The sequence below is a fragment of the Hirundo rustica genome, chromosome 13 (genome assembly GCF_015227805.2).
Source record: "Hirundo rustica isolate bHirRus1 chromosome 13, bHirRus1.pri.v3, whole genome shotgun sequence".
NCBI classification, from domain to species: Eukaryota; Metazoa; Chordata; class Aves; order Passeriformes; family Hirundinidae; genus Hirundo; species Hirundo rustica.
Genome location: NC_053462.1, coordinates 13,510,339 through 13,531,836, shown reverse-complemented (window position 1 = coordinate 13,531,836; position 21,498 = coordinate 13,510,339). Strand labels below are relative to the sequence as shown.

General features: G+C 41.6%; 1 protein-coding gene across 2 annotated transcripts in view; it reads left to right on the top strand.

The window, feature by feature from the left end:
* AGBL1 (AGBL carboxypeptidase 1) overlaps positions 1 to 21,498 on the top strand; it is a 266,584-nt gene that overhangs the window by 56,824 nt on the left and 188,262 nt on the right. Inside the window, exons 8-16 of one of the 2 annotated variants that reach the window (XM_040077478.2) lie at positions 1,440 to 1,605; positions 2,554 to 2,627; positions 4,587 to 4,703; positions 5,706 to 6,301; positions 7,562 to 7,645; positions 8,633 to 8,719; positions 9,055 to 9,203; positions 12,391 to 12,478; positions 18,600 to 18,744. In XM_040077478.2, coding sequence (XP_039933412.1) covers positions 1,440 to 1,605; positions 2,554 to 2,627; positions 4,587 to 4,703; positions 5,706 to 6,301; positions 7,562 to 7,645; positions 8,633 to 8,719; positions 9,055 to 9,203; positions 12,391 to 12,478; positions 18,600 to 18,744 — 1,506 coding nt within the window. Of the gene's footprint in view, positions 1 to 1,439; positions 1,621 to 2,553; positions 2,628 to 4,586; positions 4,704 to 5,705; positions 6,302 to 7,561; positions 7,646 to 8,632; positions 8,720 to 9,054; positions 9,204 to 12,390; positions 12,479 to 18,599; positions 18,745 to 21,498 lie in introns of both variants that reach the window. The other variant, XM_040077473.2, reaches the window with a different exon arrangement.

Genomic DNA, 21,498 nt, shown 5'->3' with positions numbered 1-21,498 from the left:
GAGTGGTAGTCAAATGTATTGCAATATTTCTCTTTTCCCTTATAGCACATTCATGCTGCTTATTTAAGTTGCATTCCTGTTCTGATGAGCTCAGTCTTAGTTCCAAACCACTGAAGAAAACATGCTGAGAGGCAGAGTGAAAATTGTGAATTTGGGTAGGATACTGCACTTGTGACTGAGTCACTCTGACGGAAGCTGTGCTTTGGATGTGCTGTATTTGGGCAAATCTGAGGGCTGGGTTTTCTGAGAATTGCACCCATTGGTTTTAAACAACTTTGCCTTTGTGCAGCACTATCACTCCTTTATTCAAACTCCCTGACTCTGTTATATTGGAGACATAGACTGTGTTGTATGAAGACATACATCACTTCTGTCATGTCCCGGGGGGGTCTTTGCTTTAGTTCTGTGGGGATTTTGTTTTGTTTCCTTTGCAACAGAAGTCTGAGGAGCTCTTGCACAAAAGTACAACAAAAATGCAAAACATTCTGTGTCTTCACAGCACACCTGGGCTCTAAAAAAAATCCTTACATTTCTATCTCCCGTTATAGATTATAACATCAGAAACTGTGGGATGCTGCAGTTATTATTTTATGATTAGGAAATATATAGTGATCTTTCAGCATAGCTCTTGGGCCTAATGCTTTAACTGCAGGGAACAGAGTACAGTGGGAGTGCTCTCTTTGAGAATACATTGTGTACCCTGAATACACTAAAATAGTGGTGTTAACTGTATTAGTTTATCTCTGTGAGTTTTGACATGATGGCTCTGGGTATAGTTGTGCTGAAGGTGCAGAAGCACAGATTTTTCATGTTTTAGCAGCCGAAACATACACATGGGCTTCACAAAGCATTTTTAAAATCCATATTAAAAACCACGTTGCTTCAGCACTGCTGTTGCCTGTGTTAACTTCCTTTAACGTACCCTGACTACAATGTCGTGGAGCAGAGCTCGGGGATGTTGTGTGTCCCAAATGACAGGCAGGGATGGAAATCCCCTGAGGTCCATGCTAGCCTGTGTGTCTGCAAGAGATGGACTGCAGGAACTCCAGGCCTTGCTGTTCCAGTCATATTTCTTTAGTGATAAAAAAGAGGAAATAATGTGAACAATATGATGCAATGTGTCCAGAACATTCACATGATTTTTGGGCACAATCTCAGTGCAGAGTCCTTTGTGAATATTCCAGAATTTAAGAAAATAAATGAAAAGTGGTAGTGAAAAGTGGTAAGTAGACAAGGCTATTTCAACAGTAAACCTTTAAGTCCTATAGGACTGGAAAACCAAGATTATGACTTTTTGCTGTAGTTTATGGACACGAATCATGAGTGGTAAAGGGAATTATGTTCTCACCAGAAGAGTGCCTCTGCTCAGGGGATTTATGTGTGACAGGGAGGACTGGTGTAAGAGACTATTCTTAATGTAGTTCTTCTTTGTTTCCTAGGACTGTTTGTCTTGTAAAAATCTGGATCCTATCATAACTACTGCCACTCACATTCTGAGAAAGTGTTACCCCAAGGAGCATCTGCCTGTGGTGACTGTAAGAAGTTCCTATTCCTTCCCTCTTCCTGGGAATGCCAAGGCTGAGCCTCCATGTGAAGGATCTGAAGGTACATGGCTGAATGGTGAGTTCAGAAAGAGGAAAAGGAGCATGTCATGAGAATTAAGTGTGAGATCTGGGGAAGGGAGACTTGGCATAATCCTGAGGTTTACAGTTAAAAATAATCTGATGACCTACAGTGTCACTCAGGAAGAAATTACTCGCAGGTCTTCTTGAGGCTGCTGAGTCTGGAGAATAAATGAGAAAAGATGTAAAGGAGCAAGGAAAAGGAAAAAGAAAAAAAAAAATCTCTTATCCAAAAAATAGTGGAGCAGAGTGGGTAAAGCAGAGGCTGGAGATGCCATTGCTCCCCAGTAACATGATGGAGACATAATTGTGTCTGTGCATTGGCTGCTGGGGGGTCAGAACTGCCCTGCAGATTTTCAGTAAAGAATTGCAAGAATTATTGTCCTTTTTCCCTTTCTAAAGTAAAAGCAGATAGCAGTCGTGCTGCATGAGTAAAAGATGGGAGCTCTTGCTGGAAAGCAGAACTCATGCACAGGCAGGACAGCTATTCTGCAGAAAAGGCTCCGTGATACACAGAGGCAATTTTTGCTGCATTCAATTTCATGTGGAAGATGCTGAAATACTATCACAATCATTGCAGTAAAACACCCTAATCTAGATAATACAGATTAAGAGCATTCTGTAATATCATTGCAGCCAAGCAGAAAATCTCTGTATTGCTTTGTAAAATGAGTTGGATCCATATCACGGGGACATTTGTCATGGTTTTGAAAGGCGGCGCTTGAGTCCAAGAGAGCAGAGCTTTAAAAACTGGGTGAATTGGTGCCAAATTCATTTATATGAGATTAACAAATGGGATTTGCTTTAATCAGGGTTGTGGTGGGTTGTGGACTTTGTGGCACGTGTAGAAGAATTTGCATGTGTTTCTCTGGGATATGAGAGGGATATTGGGTTGAGTACCTTTGTCTCTGCCTCCTTCCTACTTCTGCAGGTGACAGTGAAAGTGAAGGAGAGGAAGAGGCTGAAAAAGACTGGGATAATGAAGATGCAGAGAGTAAAGAGGAAGTAGGTATACGAGCTATAGTTCCCATAATTATCTACATACTGGAAAATAAAAGAAGGAAAGGAGAGGAGAATGCACTGACTTTCACTAAGCTGTGCCCTGCATTTATTCTGTTCATTTTCACGCTTCTCACCCAGGGTGGAGGGGGTTCGTTGACTTCTCTGTTCCTGCACAGAGACTGCCCAGAATCAAATCCCCTGTCAGGGATAAATGGTGGATCTTTGATCTGCTAGGCATGTGCCAGGAAAATGGCACTTAGGGAAAATTGATTTATCATCTAGGAAAGGCTAACCCTCTCTTTATTCCCATTATCAGAGCATATTTGGGCTGTGCACCTACCCCAAGGAAAAGGTTAGTTCTTTTAAGCCACAGATGGTGCATTTGAACCAATATTCCTTCTTTATTTGCCGCTGCACACAGACAAATAATACAATGAATTATTCAATACTACTCTGAATTCTCCCTTAGCACTCTCTCTGCAGTGACCTAACTGGCAAAAAAAGCCTCCTACCAGCTGAGGATGAGGGTGCAAGCTTTTTTGTTGTGAAAATACAAACAAGCTCACATGCAAATGTGAAGTAGTGAATGGTCCTAATAAGTCTTATCCACATAAAGTGGCTTGGGAAATCAAATTAAAGAAATGAAGTTGCAGATACAGTCTAATTAGAAATTATTGAGACTTCTGTAAAAGGGAATTCTCATTACTTGCCCTGTCTTTTTCTCCTCAAATATTAAACTGATGTCACCCAGTGATAAAAGGAAGTTAAAACCCCCCACACACTATCTGGGAGTCCTAACTTGCCCCTGTCTGGCTGTTTTTATCTGAATATTAGAGCTCGTCAGGATGCTCATTAGGAATGAGGCTCATAGTGGATTTATCTCCTTCTTTAATTAGTTATTCATTCAGTAACAGCTCCTCTCTGCTTCTGAACCAATTAATTATTCATAAGGATTTACCAAGTAGATGTAAGCAATTTGGGGAATTTTTAATTTTTTTTTTCCTAAGAGCTTATTCTGAATATGAGTTTTAAATAATGTTTGTCTGGTTTGCTGGTCATATATCTCCTGTGAAAAACCTTGCTAAAGGGAAAGCAAGCAGGGAATGGATAATGAACTTTTAGCTTGCCTTTTTTTTTTTTTTTTTTTTTTTTTTTTTTTTTTTTTTTTGTATAAGGTCTTTTGCACAATGTTTGCTGGCATTGATGGGATTTACAAACATTTTCACAGCTACATTGCACATATCCATGCATGCTAGCAACACCAACCAAACTGAAACTTGGCTCTACCCTTCCATCAGGAACTGTTCAGAGAGCTCTGTGAAAATAAAAATCACCACATCAACTGTCTATTCTCTTCCATCCAAAATTTGAAGTTTCTTATGCATCAGTGTGCACTCAGTGGCAAATCCTTTTCAACTGACCTGGCAGGATTTCACTGCCTTTTTTTCTCTGCCCAAAGCACACTTCAGACACTGCTTTGTGACCCAAGTGTGGCTCAGGGTTTGAAATGCCATGGGCACTGGTGCATTCAGGCAACTTTACTTTTTTCTTTTTATAGAGGCTTTGGAAATGAATCTGTTTGTCAGGAGCAAATAATTTCTTTGATGTCATTAGGTGGACATAATCATATTGAATTAAAAAATTCTGTACAGTAATGCCCTGCCATCAATGCCATGTTTCCATCCTTTATTCTTCAACTTTTTTTGGTTGGTTTGTTTGTTTTTGGTGGGTTGAGGGGGGGTTGGGTTTTTTTGTTTTGGGTTTTTTTTACGTAATAGCTGAATGCTTGACACAGTTTGGCTTTGGTTCTCTCATCTGATATGGGTGAGGCTGCATATTAATACACAGCAGCCTTCGACTGTCAAAGTTTCAGATACTGTTTTTATCCTCAATTCGCTGATGATTGAGATCATCTCACGAGACAGGTATAATACACGTGCTTTTCTAATTCTGCTTTTGTAGGATTGTGACTTGGAGACAGATCTGAAAAAATTGAGATCAAGGCCAGTGCTTGACCGACCAGAACAAGAGCTTGAAAAATATGAAGCTCTGTGTGCGGAACTTTCCCAGAATTTTCAGGTATGATTGTAGTGCAGTTTCCTTTATTTGTGGATATTCCAGAATTTAAGAAATAACTTGAAAGGGAGTATTTACAAGTAATAGCTAGACTATGGCTATATCAAAAGTGAATCTGTAAGTCTTAAAGGGCTGGAAAGCCAAAGATTATGGCTTTTCACTGTAGTTTATTGGTGTGAATCATGAGTGATAAAAGGAATGGTGCTTGATGCACATTTGTCTGGGTGTAGATTAAGTAAGCACTATTGAATCAATTGCCACATGAGAAATCTGTCAGATAATTTGTGTCCTTGCTGGCAATCTCAACAGCAATATCAAAATCAGAATGAAATGTGAAAAATAAACACTGTCAGCTAGTGGTTTGAAGGAAGAGGAGATTGCACTGGCACTGAGTGAAATGAATGCTTCAAATAAATTTTTTTCTAGTGATGCTTCAGACAAAAAAAAAAAAAAAAGGAATATTGCACTCATTACAAGTTTTGGAATTTAAGAGAGCTGAAAACCCTGTTTCAAATATGAATCTGAAAAAGATCACTGGGTTAATGTATCTCCTGTACGCACAATATTGTGATCTTGGTTGTGACCATAAGTAGCCAAATAGGATTAAATCATGCTCCTGCATTAAGTTGGAGTGGAGTTTTGCATGACAGATTGGCCACCTTTTCCCACCTGTAACATTTATATTAAAAAAAAAAAAAAAAAAAAAAAGCCTTACAAAATATCTTCCCTTCTTTGTTTGAATTATTGGTTTTGGTTGAGTCTGTATGAGTCATCTCCAATCAGATCCTTTTGGTTTCTGAGGATTTCTGTTGAAACAGCTTTGTGGATAGAGAAATGCTGGCAGGTGGTCCAGGCACTGATTTTTCTCTGGCTGTTTTATTGGTTGAGTACAGTTTTGGGAGATGTGTAAATATTTCCTCTTCTTCTCCTTGAAAGGTTTCCTCTGGAAGAAGGCACAATCTGTCCGTAGTTTCTTCTAATTTCTTCTGCTTTTTAAATTTAAAGGAGCTTGAATTTGAGTCTGAAGAAAAGAAGAGCTTGGAAGACAGGACTGAGAATCTTCCCTCTGCTCTCTCTCATTTCATTCCAAGTGCTACCTCTGTGAAACATCCAAACTGCAGATGGAGAAACCAAAGTGTCACTGAGATGGGACCAGATCCAGGGGAACCGGATTTCAAAGCCTCATTGCAGAGCTGGAGAAAGAAGGAGGAATGCATATGGGATAAGAACGATGAAAAGAGAGACCTTTCTGAAGAAGCCCAGGATAAAAACTTCTGTGAGGAGGAAAATCCAGCCAGGAGTCATGCGTTTGCTTTGTGCCCTCTCCCAAAAGATGCTGCTTGGTACAAAAAAATGTTTTACTCTCACAGTGAGGGTAATCCTAGTCCTGAAGGGAGGATGGAGAGCTCAGATGTAGTTAGAAATCTTCTGGAGAAACATCAAGAGGAAATCCAGTTCCACAGCCCTCATTTCTACGCAGCCAGGGCCAAATGTGTGAAGTCCATCCCAGGCTACAGAGAGCTGGCATTCCCGGATTTCTGGGGTCACCAGCCACCTCCTTACAGCAAACCCATGCTGGAGCGCAAGCACGGGGTCCAAAGGTGATTGTGCTTTGATGTAGTGACCATGTTGAGAGCTCTTGGGCTCAAAACTGGCTTATCTAGGTTCTGACTCTAACAGCTCTGAATGTCTTAGGGAAGTTATTGAACAAATCTTTTGCTGACCCAGGATTTGCCTCAGCTGGTTGATAAATTCATCAATATACCTATATTTGTGATGGTAATCTAAGGTGGTTTGTGAACCTGTTAGAACAGAAATGAAAACAAGTCTATTTTAGAGATGGAGAAGCCTCTGTGTCCTTGTGATATATGCTTTTACCTTCAGTCGTACTCTTTATTTAGCCTATACTAAACCTTTAGTGCTTGCAGCATCCCATTTGGTTCTTTCAGGGAAAATCCTGTCCTCTCAGGAAGGACCTCTCATTATTCAGGTGCTCAGATGAGTGGGAAGCTGTGTTTTGAAGCTGTGCTGAGAGAGAATGCTCTTATAACTACAGTTTTTTTGTTCCAAGTAGGGCCGTACGCAAGGACTTTACATTGCTTTTTAGTGGTATAGGGGATTATTCGCAGGCAGCAAAGATAGTGGAATCTACGCTAAATTTTAGAGCTGATTAAATGGAATTTGTAAAGACCACTGATTTCTGACTGCCAGGGAGAATGATTCTCTCTGCAGTAAATATATAAGATAGAAATCTTATTTAGAGGGAAAATCACTCTACCATCTTCTTGCACTGTTGCTCTAAAAGCTCTGCTTTTATGGCTACAACAACATGTGTAACTCTACAACTAAAATGGGACTAATCATATCATGCTTCAAGGCATAACATGATTGCTTCAAAGGTCAGGAAGAAAATCTGGTATTCCACATCTGATCATCTTCAGGGATCAGAGAAGCTCTGTTTAATAATGAGTAGAAATCAGTTTGACTTGGAGTCAATATTCACGATGAGTCAGACTAGTAAGTTTCTAAGTTATGGCAGATATTTCCTCACAGGGTAAAATTGGCCACTTGGGGGTTGGCATTGACTGGGAAGAACTGGGGATAAATCAAACTTGACACAATCCAGTAGTTGAAAAATAATCCCCCAGAATCAGTTATTTAACCCAAAAGGCAATTCGTTGTAATGGTATAGAACAGAAGTGTTCTCACGATGGGAAAAAAGTTCACCTGGAATTAGCACATAGAGGTCCTTTCCAGTCCTTAAAAAGAATTTCCTAAGACTCTTTCTAGAAGAATAGTCTATACCAATATTTCTTACACTGTCACTACAATTTGCTGATTTGCTGCTTTCTTTTTCCCAGGGACAAAGTCCTTGATGATGTTCGCCGCCTAATCCAGCCAGGGGATGTGATAGGAAGAACTGTGTTTGATTTAGATGATCCCAGGTGGGTCACTTAAACTGAGTGCTTCAACCAGGGGCACTGCCAGTGCTGTCAGTGAGCTGAGTTTACTTGAAAAGAAGTAACAGAGGAGCTAAAGGCCTAACAGAGAAAATATCCAGGAGGAGCAGATTTCTTGTAGATGACTCCAGGGAAAGAATTTGTTGTGGAAGTAACTGGAGCAGGAGAGCATCAAAACTTTTAAGTAGAACAAGAAATTTCACCAAAGAGACCACACTTTGTCTTTGGTTCTGTCTGCATTGCATGCTGTGATTTGGCTGGTGCTGGGAACTGTACCTACAAATCCATCTTTTCCACCCCCTGAGGCAGCAATTTCCATCGAGTGTCTGCACAGCCAGTGTCACAGGCTGTAGGTGTACCCTGGTTCGTAAGTGTGACACTTCCAAAAAACCCTCAAACATCTGGCCTTGTGAAAGCTTTAAGCACTCAACTATGGGCTGTGAGAAAATGTAGCACCAGGCTGTTGAGAGGGTCCCAAATTTAAAGAAATTGCATTCAGAGGAAGGGTAGGTGACTTGGAGAACATTCTTTGGAGTAAAAAAGAGGTAATAGTTAGAGGTAGGAGAAAGTTATAAAGTTGCTTAGGATTAATTTAAGGGTTTCTAAGCAGTTGGAGAAAGAAACTCTATAGATGAAGGAAGAGTAAATATAGAATAATTGTATAAAGCTGCCTTCTGCAATTAATTAAATAATAGGAGTAGTCCAGTGGGAAAGTAACTGGAATAAAGACAAACGGACAGCGACAAAAGAGATTATTGGGAAAAGGAAAGCTGTGACTTAGAATTATTAAGCAAGAGTAGACAGAAAAGCTGCATTGGATAGGAAGTTTATGGATTTGCTCACCTCCTCCTCCTTCCCAGGGTCTTGCTTATTAAAAAACCTGTTAAATCCAATTTTAGCATACAAAGGGTACTGGGAAAGCTTGTCTTTGAAGCAATCTGCTACAGGTGTCCTTGCTTTGCTTTACAACAGTGTCTCAAGCCCAGCTGCTCCAGGCTGTCTGACATTTTTCTCCAAGTTTGAGTCGGGAAACCTTCGGAAAGCGATCCAAGTGCGTGAGTAAGTACCCCTGCACAGAGGTGTCCCAGCCTGCCTGATGCCTGACCACAGCCTGGGGTGGTGGCCTTCTCCTGAGCTTGGAAAGGGTCAGCCAGGGAAGCAGATTAGATGATCTGGAGCTCATTATGCCTTCTAAAACCTGGATGTCATGGAAGGAACATGATTAAGAAAACAGAGCTCAAAATGTTTTGACTATTATAGTGTGAGTATTTAGTTGTGCTTGATGGTGATGCTCACAAAATATCAATCAATTGGACTGCATAGCCTGCTGTCAGCATGTTCAGTGGCAGACAGGAGGTGTTCATGGCCACTGCTTTTATTATTTTCCTTTAAAGGTTTGAGTATGACCTCATTATGAATGCAGATGTGAACAGTAACCAGCACCACCAGTGGTTCTACTTCGAGGTCCGAGACATGAAGTTGGCAGTTCCCTATCGCTTCAACATCATCAACTGTGAGAAGTTCAACAGCCAGTTTAATTATGGTAGGATCCTTTGGGGACTTGGGGTAGCCTTCCCTTCACAAGAATATCTTTTTAATGCCATAAAGGTTTCAAACTCTCCGTGTTCAAAAGTATAAGGGAGGCTGTAAATTCAATCTTATCTGCCCTGAAGTCCACTGAAAAAGTCACTTTAGATTTGTCAAGGAACCTTTGTCTATACTCAAGAGGACTGAGGAGGAAACTGAATATTGAGACCTGGGAGAGGATTTGTAGGGAGAAATAAATGTCACTGTTGAGTTTATAGACCGGAACTGAAAGAAGAATGGCACTAGGGTTGGGAGAGCTGGGGGGGAAAGACAATCTGTTGGAACTGAATGAGCAGCATAGGATTGGAAAGTACTTCTAAGATTTAAATAAATGTGATAATCCTCAAACAAATATTCATGATTCTTTGGTTTTCTCTAGTAAGACATCTTCAGACCTACTGAAATTTCTGCTGATATTAATGATAAAAAATTCTGTTCCTTGCGGTCTTTGAGCTCCTGTCATGGTTCAGGAGGAAGGCAGAATTGTTCAGAAACAGGCAGGACAAATCTTGTCTCTCAATATCCATTTTAAAAGAGAAATTATTTCTTCTACAAGGAGACTATGGATTGAATTCTTAGCTGGCATAGGCGGGGTTTGTTTTTTTTGTTTTTTTTTTTTTTGGTTTGTTTCCATGGAGCTCTGTTAATTTACACCAGACTCAGAATGTTTAATAAGTCCATAGTATTAGACCTTGCATTTCTCTGAAGCCCTGTGGCTACAGCCTCTAGCATCACCAGGACAACTCTCTGAGGATCAATGTGCCTGTAGCAACCACATACTGGAATCACTTGTATGTGTGAAAATGTCTGGATGAGTGACATGGCAAATTAAAAGGCATTTACTCTTTAACACAAAGGGCTGAAGTTCAAGTATTCATACAGACCCCTATTGAATTTTTTTTTGTCATCTTATACTGCCTACCTGAATTACCAAACAATTCAATGTGGTGTGTGCGGTAGGAGCCTGAAAATGGAGGATGTTGATGTCCTGTTTTAAATCACAATGCAATTGTTGATGTCGCCCCTGGTGCCTTTACTCTTGTAGCCAGAGATTCAGGCTATTATTGGTGGAAGGTTGTTATCTGCTAGTTTGGCTGTTGTCAGCATTTATCATCTCATTTTGTCTACCTGAAACTGTACATGACTCACATGTTCAAGCATGCGATGAAAAATATATTTGGAAGAGATATGTGAAAATACCATCTGGACTAAGGAGGGAGGCTAAGCCATGGCTGGCTTTTGGATGGCTTGTTCTTGGGGTTGGCTGTTAAACAATTCCTCTGTGGGTTCCTTCTGCTGCTCCAAGTGGGCAGTGAAGCTCCAACTTTTCTGGCTTAGCTGAGCAAGGCTCCCTGCCCCTTCCAGCACATGCACAGCATTTACACAGAGCACTGGTAAGAAATGCTGTTTATTTGTCACATTCCCTCTGCACTTTCCTGGGTTAGTGCCCACACTCTGGAACAAAAAGCCTCCAGTTGTGATGTAGTGCCAAAGTGCCCTGGGTGGCAATTTTTTACAGCTCCTGGTTACTTGTCTGGTTTATTTTTTCCCATTTGCTCTTGGTTAGATGGCACTGTGTGACTTTCAAATCAGCAGAAAGGATATTGAATGCAATAGTGGCCAAGAGCAGAGCAAGACAGGAGACACAGCCTCTACCTCTCTCTTCCCCCCCTTTCACTAACTTACTCTGCCATGGGAAATAATGGGATTTCATTAGAACCCTGATTTCAGCTTGTTTTCTAAAACTGAACATTTCCACAGGGGAAGTAAAAAGGAGAAACTGATTTTTTTTTTTTTTTTAATTAAAATATGATGGCAGAGTAGTAGCAACCATTGGTCTGAGGCAGCTTCATGTGTGGGTCCTTTACACTCAGAGAGAAGGGCAGCAACTGGCATTCAGGATATCAAGGCCCTTGTAGACACTGAGCCCCACATCCGTTCTCTGATCAACAGGTCTATGTCTCCCAAAATTTGTGGTGGCCATGTCCTGGGTACCAAACACAGAACTGCCTCTTGTACATAACTCACAGCACTGGTTCAGAAAACAGCATTATAGAGCTCCTGGCTGTGGTGAGCCAGTGCTGCCCCAGAGGACAGCCAAAGGTGCGCTGGAAAGGCATTGCTGCTGATATTCCCTGGCTTCAACAGTGCTGGAGAGTCCAGCAGGGAAACCCAAAGGAAGGAGGGAACTGAATAGCTGCTACTGCAAATATGCCCTCGGTATTAATGATTTTCAACCATCACCTCCCCCCCAGCACAAGAACAGCTAAGAGGAGGCTTGGGAGGGGCAACTTACCAACATGGAAAAAAGCTTGGGAGGACATTTTTCTCTTTCTAAAATGTGCTCTCACAGAAGTGGTGCCAGCACCGTGGCTGTGCTGGGTCCTCTGGAGCTGCTGGCAGGAGCCTCCCCTGCAGCCCCTTGCCAGAAACACCCTGTGCAGAGAGCTCTGCTGGGGAGGGCAGCATCCTCATCCTGCCATAAACAGCAGCCAGGTGTGTACAGCAAAGGAGATTGATACAAAACCTCCCTGCAGATGACCAGAGAAAGCCCCTCAGGGCATGAAATGACAATATTTTGGAGGTCAGGAAGAAGTCATGCTCTGGGGTGATGCAGTACAAAGATGGATGCTATTGATATCACCATTTATAATACATACCTGTTATTTAGGTCCAATAGTAAGTTTAAAGCCTTCTAGTTTTGCTTGCTGATTTCGGAAGGCGGGGTACTGGATGCTCCATGGATCTCTGATGCTACAGTAGGATTAAGAGTTCAGTATTAGAGCAGCCAAGCATAAAATATTGGACGAACAAAATTACTGATCTTGTTGGTGCTTTGATTCATATTATTTTCTTTCCCTTTCTCTGTTTGTAAACAAAATGGTTTGCAAAGGCCAGAAGAATAATTTATTTTTTAATAAACTCCATTCAACTCATTTCTTCTGGAGGGGCTTTTTGTACAGACATGGCTGTCTCAGAATAAAACACTTTGGGGGCTTTGGGAATGTATTTACTCTGCATAAACTATCATCAGAGAGAACACTGACAAAATAATGATGCTTCTTCTTTAGCCTGTTTCTTCCCACTCCTGTCTTTTCCAGCCAGACAAGTAACATCACCTGAAATTGTCTTGTTTTCTGTAGGCATGCAGCTGGTCATGTACTCGGTGAGGGAAGCTCTCCAGGGCAGGCCTCGCTGGATTCGGGCAGGCCAGGAGATCTGCTACTACAAGTAAGTGTACTGCTGGTGAATAATTAATTCCTGCCTTCCTTTCTCCACTCTTTCCCTCCTGTTAACTGCACTGATGTCACGAGCCTCTTGCCACCAGTACCCCCTATTTCAAATGTCTCTAAACTGGTGCTGGCTCAATGTGTTAAGTGCTTCCACCCTCAGAAAACAGCCACTAGTGAGAACTCACTGTTAGATGCCAGGGAATATGCAGAATTCCCTTGCCCAAGAGGAAGGACAAGGAAAGAAAGTGTAGTTGTTTTTTCCCCTGTCTGGGAAGAAAGGAGCTGGATGGGATCATTGTTTTTTACAGAAAGGGTGATAAAGTACTGTAATGGTCTGTCTGGGGAGGTGGTGGAGTCACCATCCCTGGATGTGTTTAAAAAAAGTCTGAATATGGCACTTGGTGCCATGGTTTAGTTGAGATTAGGGTTGGGTTGGACTCCATGATCTTGGAGGTATCTTCCAGCCTGGTGATTTTGTGTGATTGTTTTTCTGTTGCATACTCTGACTTTTATCAGATACAGAGGAGCTGAGGATCCAAAGAATGGGTTGGATATACAACAGGGGTGTAAAGGAACCCTGACAAGCTCAGCGCTGATATTTGTGCAAGTTCCATCTTTCAGGCTGCTTTTGCAGTGTGCCAGGACCTCAGAAGAAAATTCAAAGTTGTCCTAATTTCTGTTGTAATTTTTTTTTTTCATGGGTGGGGTAGGGGGTTGAAAGCACAGATTATTCTCTCTCAGCCTGGCATCTGCAGCAATTTGAGTAGCTGTTTTATTTTGTTTCAAGTTCTCTTTGCTGACCTTCATGCACCTGACCTTAACATTTTCTACCTCAAGAGCTCACATGTGGGGTGCACTGGCTTCCCTTTACCTGTATTATCTGTATTCTCTGAGGATGGGTGGACTTTTCATGCTGGATACCATTGCAGTGGATTCCCATATCATTAACAAGGCAGCTATTGTGCAGTGATTAAACAACAGCTGACTTCCAAGATTAAGCCATGATTGTGCAATTAAGCCTGTAATCAGATTCTTGTTCAGAATATATGAGACAATTGTTTTATTGATTTGGAATATTCTGTGTTTTCTAGCTGTGCATTGAATTATATGTCAACATAATCATCTAGGATAAGTACTTGTTGTCTCTCATTTATTGTGTTTTTCTGGTTCTCACATATTTTTGTATGCACACACATAAATACATTTTCACAACTACTGAAACTTCAATGTTTTTATTTCAGTGGTTATAAAAGAGATTCTCAGTCATTAGAAGTTGTAGGGGGGAGGAATATGGAACGAGGGGGGATGGGGCTGCTCAGGCTTTGTCTCAGAAGAGAAGGAGATGGGATTGCTGCAGTGATTTCACACTGCCAGTATTTTGGGGAAAGAGCTCACTTCACTTCTGTTCACCTTGGTCACAGGGACCCTAAGGTGGGGTTGCATATTTTGAAGGGAACCCTATCCAATTATTTTTAGCAGGAGTTATTAATAAATATGGGAAAAGAGCGATATACTTTCAAAAACACAGAGGAACCCAGGGATGCCTTTCATTGCTTTTGCAGCAGGGCCTTTAGTGAGAGGCAGCTCAGAGCTGAAGGGCAGGGGGAGGAGAAGCTCGTTGGTGAGATGTCTGTGTGTGAAGCAGGTTGGCTGAGCTTTGGCATTCATCTTCCCTGAGGATGGGGTAGCTCACTCATGAAGATGAATGTTGTGGCACAGCTGTGTCACTGTGTGCCTTTCTCATATGTCTCACAAGAGTTTTTATGTTGTGGAGAACGCTAGCAGAGCTCTTGTCAAAAAGGAGCTGAGTGACACTTCTGCTCTATTTTATTGCCTCTCTCTGAAGTGACAGGATACACCCATGATAAACAGTTGCAGTTACAATAAGATCATCTAATTCTCTTGCTGTCTTGGCAGCTTTTATGCACTGAATAATATTCCTTTCTGGCAAATTATTTAAGGAACAATGGCAGCTGAGTGTTGAATTGGTGACAACGTGCTTGTGCCCTTGGTTTCATAGCTCATTCTAAGCGTATTATCAACCTCCAGCTTTTTCAGACAGTAGTCAGGTCAGATAGTAATGAGGTACATGGAGTGTTTTGTTCTCACATCAGCACCAAAAACTTGGCTGTTTAGCAATCATAACGATGTCAGAACTAGGTCTCCTCTTTTCAGCATCTTTATAATCACATTAGCTGAAATAAACATCATAACATTAGCAGGTCACTTCTCAGCCCTAATGATATCTGTGAGAGGGGGAGACATCAGCCTCACTCTGAGAGCACCTGGCCTTTGCGGTATGACTGAACACCTCAATGGCACAATGGCTGGGGCAATATTCTACTTCAGCTGATACTCTGCCTGAAATGTTGACAACAAAAATATCTCATCGCGGATTTGCCCTTTGGAAAGGAAGGCGTGTTGTGCATTTTCTGCTTTCCAATGTGGCAGACCCCAAAATAACAGCCGTGCCCAGTAAATTGTTAAATACTGTTTTTTATGACATATACCAGGGTGTTGCTAAAGTATCTTGCACTTAATAACCATGCTTAGAGATGTAAGGAAGTCCAGACATGGAAAATGTGGACACCAAACTCCAGGAGGGAAGTATTTTGGACAAGGAAATACATCAGTCTGGGATATTGATGCTTTCTTTGGCCATTTTAATGCCAAATTATGCCATATTCCATCATCTAACAGTGCTTTTTACAACACTAAATGCTGCAGATAGGAAGTCTAAAGATCAGATGGCAAAGAGATATTGTTCCTGAATCACTTGATGCTTTTGGATTCCTCAGTTACAACCCAGCTCCTTTCCTGCCTGCTTCTTTGTCCAAGCTGCTCCACCTGTCTATGTCTGTTTCTCCACCTACAAAGGGTGGAAAATTAGAGTCGCTTATCTGCCACCCAAAGAATGGAGTAGATAAATGGGGAAGCATGTTTTAATCAGATAGTGTCTGCAAAGATGTTTTTTTAAGCTCAAAAAATTATCTTGCAGAGTAAAAGATAAGCAGTATTATAATTATTATTAATTAACTCTTCATCACTGCTATGCTGGAAATAAAATAATATATAAATGCTGCTTGTGCATTTTATTTTTTTGTGAAGCAGAGCAGCGAGCAAAGTGATTTCACTACTACAGAGTGACTGAAAGGCACGGTAGATACAGCTGGCATGGTCATTGAGAAAACGACACTTTGGTCTCCTTTTTTCTTTCCAATAACCAGTGTGTTGGGTTCTAGAAAGCATGAGAGACTTTCAACACGTATTTGAAGGAGAAGACAAATAAGGTAGTGGGGACCAGATGTTACCTCAGTCTTTTATTCCTTTCCTTTTCCTTTCTTGTTACTTTAGGCTCCATGCTGATATGGGAGGATGTTGTGATGAAAAAGTGGCGAGGAACTAAAAAACATCAATCTGGTGGAGGAAAAAGGAAGCAATAGACCTATTTTGGCTTGACAGCAGTAGGAGGAGAGGGAGGCACAGAGGAAAAATGTTATTTTTTTTAGGTTTCTTTTAAAAATATTCAGAGCTATTGCTTTGTATGATGGATTGTGAGGAGACCCGATTATATACAGTAGAAGTACACGATCATTTACACTGCTTACACACAGGGGGATTTTCTTTTTAATGCAAGAGTGAAGAATATTGAAGCCTCCCAAAGCCACCTGTAAACTTCCTGTCGCTGCCAGATAGCTTGCTATAGACTGAAATAGATGTCAAGAAGTGATGCAAAAGACTGGAAGCATCTTTTCTGGGTGGGCAGTTAGGTGGAACAGCAGAGTTGCTCTGAAAAGGATGAGATGTGCTGCTGAGCAGCGCTGTGGGAGCTGTGCATCCCTGCCCTCGGGATCTCACTGAGCAGGCAGCAGCGAGAACACCCAACTACCAGTGGAGCATCAAGGTCAGAGACGCCTCCTGCTGCAAAACCCCAGGGTTAAAGTGGCCATTTTAGGCAGGAGAGGACACTTGGCTGCAGAATTACAGACTGCAGAGGGAGAAGACTTTACTCTGAAGTTATAGGACAGGTGAGATTAATGTTCATATTGGATGTTTAGGTAGTATCTGCCTGCAAAGATCTGCTTCCTCCCACACTTCTAACTACAAATGTGAACTTGGAGGGGAGAACACGGAAGAATTCAGCACTTTTGTGGCCAATCTTTATCAATAAGGTGATCTAACCTTCCAAGTGACACTGAGTGTAATAGAGGCTGTGGAGATGGGCATTTTCCTTCTGCACCACGCAGGAAATTGTTCTTAATTATCCATCATTGTCAAAATAACAGGAACTATACTAAATGTCATTGTTCTGGCTTCAAAAAAAAAAAAACAAAAAAAACAACACCAGACTTTAACTCTCAATCCAGTGAAATGCATATATAAATGCTAAGGACATATTTCGATATTTGTGGGTTTATTGATTTTTTTTTTTTTCTCTTTGAGTCTCTTTGTCCAATATTAAGGTGTTCCATTTGTAAAGGAAATGTTGGGATAAAGGTTTTAACTGAGAAAAAAATCATAGGCTTTTCATGTTGCCACTGTGACTCAGTGTTCCTGCACTATCTATTGATCCAGTTGGTGTCACTCACCCCACGTGTTCCTAACTATTGAATTCAAGTGAAAACCTAGCAGCATTGTATTGTCTCTCCCTTATGAAAAAGAGCTGATTATTTTGGAGACTTTGACAAGAATAATTATCTTTTCTCTCCACCCCTTTGAATAAAAATGAACAGCAGCAAAATAAACTAGTATTGTAAAATTCAGGAGCTGAAATGACATCTTTTGGTTGCCTCTTCTATTTTGCATTTTAATGCAACATTGATGATAACATTTGTCAAAGAAACCTCACAGTCCTTCAGAATCAGAAGGTTTGGCAACAGCATAATTGGTGCAATGTGGGAAAAATATTGTTTGAAATGTACTTATGGATGCAATTTGCTCTGAGGCTTCTCCCTAAAGTGCATGATTTGCCAGTTCATCTCTGCTGAAAGAAAACTTTCCTACTCAGCCTGAGGTAATCTCTTCATCAGAGTCTCCTGCAGATCAGGTCCTGACACTAGGCTGAGGAGCTTGCTCTAAGATTTTGTAGTTTTTATTGAAGACAGTGTCAAGGATTTGTGTGCTCTCTTAGACCTTGCCAGTGTTGACCAGCCTCAGCTCAGTCACTGCTGTGTCCCTGTTGCTGTGTCCCTGCTTTGCCACACATCCGGAACTGGATCCTGACCCAGGAACTGACCTGCTGGTTAGACCCAGACCTGCCTCACCACCACAGTCTGATGACCTGGAACCCTCTCTGTCGCCAGGCATGCCCTGATCAGATGCTGTGGAAGATGACCCTGCCTTGAGAATTCCCTGCTTTTCTATCTTCCATACCAATCTCACCTCCCTATTTTTTAGGGAGCAACGTGTCCTCACTACTCCCTGAGAGGGAAGACTGCTCAAGTCTTCAAAAAAGAGGGATACAAAGAAATTTCCGAGTAGGTTACAACTGGCAGATCTGTATGAAGTCACTTCTTCTTCACACCCAGTCTCTACCCAAACCCATTCTCCTCTTCCTCCTACTCAGCAAAGTGCCTTTGTTGTTATTTGAAATATTTTTATGTATGTCCTATTTATTACTTATTTTTATTCCTGAAATATCACTTTTCTTCCTCTGGTGGAACTGAAAAGTTGGTTTGGTAGGGTATTCATATTTTCGAAATCTCCAGGCTTTTTGCAGAGTATTTTCTCATGGCATTGTTCAGGCCTGTGAATAGGAACCTGCATCTCTAAGCCAGATAATGTGGATATCTGAAGAAACACAGCCGTTTGAGCTGAATACATCATTTAAATATGTCTGGACTCTGCTATATGAGTGACTATTATCTTTTTTTATTTGCATCCTAACAAAATGAATCATTAATGGATGTTATTTTCCTAGGGTAGTGCTCCCATCCCTCAGCAGCACATGACTGGCTGTGCCCTGCACTGCCACATGCAGCTCTGTCTCCTAACTCCCTGCTGGGCTTTGTGTCCTGTTGTGTGGATGCCTCTCTGAATGCTTATTTTTCTCCTGGCTGCTTCAAATGCACATCTAGAAGTGAAAAGCATTTACTTTCCTCCTCTTTCTCTTCTTCCAGAAACCACTACCGCTGCAGGGCAGCTGCAGGAGGAGGTGTGAGGGGAAGGTTCTACTACACCCTGACCTTCAGCATCAAGTTCCCTCACAAGGATGATGTCTGCTACCTGGCCTACCACTACCCCTACACCTACTCCACGATGATGGTAATACTGCCATGTCCACCTAGATAAGGTTATGGTCCTGACAGGTTGGAGCTGCTTGGGGATGTGTAGATTTTGGGGCGACACAGAGGATTGCTTTCACACTTCCTCACCCCTGGGAGTGTTCAGGGTCAGGTTGTATGGGGTTTTGAGCAACTTGTTCTAGGGGAAAATATCCCTCCCCATGGCAAGGGGCTTGGAATGAGATGATCTGTAAGGTTCCTTCCCACTGAAACCATTCTGTGCTCATGATGGTGTAATTGCCTTGTTACAGCTGCAGCTCCTGCCAGCTGCAAAGCCCAGAATGCTGTAGAAGGAAAGAAATTTCTCTGTGGGACAAGCTGAGCACAAGCCATTAGTGCTTATAGCAGACATAATACAAACCAAAGGTGTCTTCACTCGCTTGAGGTGGCAGGATCCTCCTCCTGAAGGGCTGGGAAGCAGGGGGCTAAACCTAATGACAATTCAGATGTGCTGCCTCTTCCTCCTCCTGACACAGGGTAACAGCCCAGCTTTCAGAGCTGCACCCAGTGTTACCAGGCTGCTGGACCTCATCTGATACTTTACCAGCTCTTTCCTCAGCGCTAGCTGGAGTGTCAGTAGGAATTTGTGACACTCCCACCAGTGCTGTCAGTACAGAAACTAAAAGAATGCAACTCCAAAGCATAAACTTAATTATTGAGTTGTACCAAGGGTTTTTTTTTTGCTGGGCATGGGTTTGTTTTCGACAGCCTTTTCTGTGGAAAAGGGTGGATGGCAAGGGAATTTTCGGGGAGATGCATCCAATGTGCTTCCTCTATAATTGATGTAGGGGAGACCAGGGTCTGAAGGGGAGATAGGATGAAAGAAGTGAAATGATCATTCTGGGAGAAGCTTTGCTTTGATGCTAAAGATGAGAACAACGTTACTGCCGATGAAACCAGACAGTTCCAGCAGATCAGCTTCCTTTCCTCCTCACCTCAGTTTCCATTATCAACACGTTTTGTTCTGGGCAATAGATGCTGGTGTGGGTTGGTGGAGTTCAAGGTCACTCTGTTTTGTAGAATAGTATCAGTTTGCCATGACCAGGTACTGGATGCTGTGCTTTCCAGGGGAATGTCCTCCCCCAGGACTCGCTGTGCTGCCTGGCATGCTGGCAGAGTTAGGCTTAGATGGATTCCCACTCAAAAAAGCCTCTTGTCAACTGTTTTGCATCCCATCATAGACATTCAAAGAAACTGCTTCCAGTATCTGGAAGAAAGCCAGTCCAGCCTTCAGTCCAAAACATGTCTGTCAGCTCACTTCTCATCAGCACCTCACCAGTCACTCCTAAAATTCCGTGGGGAAGGGCATATGCTCCCCTGGTGGGGTTTGACCTTTCGCCCCGAAGGCACAAATATCTACGGTCTGCGGGGTGAAAAACAAATGCAATACTGAAGAATTGGTCAGACTTATTCACCACCACACATTTCACATAAATGCAGTGCCTCATCATTATTTCGCTGTTATTGATTTCTATCTTCTGCTGGCACAAAGCAAGAGAGACTTGGAAGTTTGTGTGCTCTGGGAATCACTGAATATCTCACCTGCTCTTGCATGAGTACACGACCAAGTCTTTAAATATTTCACTGTCTCTTCAAATAAAATGCTCATTGAAGGTAAAGGGAATTTTGCCCCAGGAAAAGTTTAAATGAACCCAGACACAATAAGGACCGTAAAGTTTGGTAAATGGGAGTTATGGGCGGAAAAGGTTGATAAATTGTTGTGTCCAGCTGTAGCCAAAGCAAAATCACTACACCTAATAATCCTGAAAGGTTTCTTTTCTTGGACTAATTTAAAATGTCAAGGGATGCACTATACACATTTCTATTTTACTTTTATTTCCAGAGTAAATAAAGTAAATCAGGTTTGTGCATCAGTAGATTGCATTTTAAAGCATTTGTCCACTGGTGAAGTGTGTCGGTTTTACATATCAATAATAAATTAAAAGTGATTTTGAACCCAAGGGCTCAATTAAATACATAGTGCTTTGGGGAAGAAGAAAAAATTGTATATGGAGTTAGTAATCTAAAAATATTTTTAAATATCATATATGTTTTATAGTTATAGGCATATTTGCAGGAAATATTGCAGAATCCTATTTGAACTTGGGTACACTCTGCAGTTCATTACTTCTTGTCCATTAGTAATTAGGTTTCTTTTATAAACAGTAATTTATCTATTTTTACATCACAGTAAAAATTGTTTTGATATCTATCTCAAATCTCTGTGGTAGCTGTACCAAATTAAGTTCCACTGTGTATCAGGAACATAAGTAAATGATGATATTGAGTTCTCTGTATCTATGTGAGATTGCTAAATGCATCTAATAATTGAATTTACTTTATAGATCTGTATTTTAATTGTTTTATAACATGGCTGACGGTAAATTTCAGTTCTGTGTTTACATGGCCCCATTTGGATGCTGGGAAACCAGTCTGAAACACTGTGAGCCTCCAGGTTTGAGAAATAGGAATGTGGTGTCCCATAAATGTGAATTAAAATGTAACCCCTACTCACAGAGATGAACCATCACCCTGTGAGGGTCATTGAGTGAACTGATGTTTTCTAGTTACTGTTAGGACAAATGCGCTCACTGCACCCATTCCCACCAACTGGGAGACAACTGGAGCTCCACAACACCCAGCAACACTCTGCAGTGGCATTACTCACACCCATCAATTGCAATGCACACAGAGAACTACACTTCATCTGCTGTGTGGGTGACAAGTGGCTCCG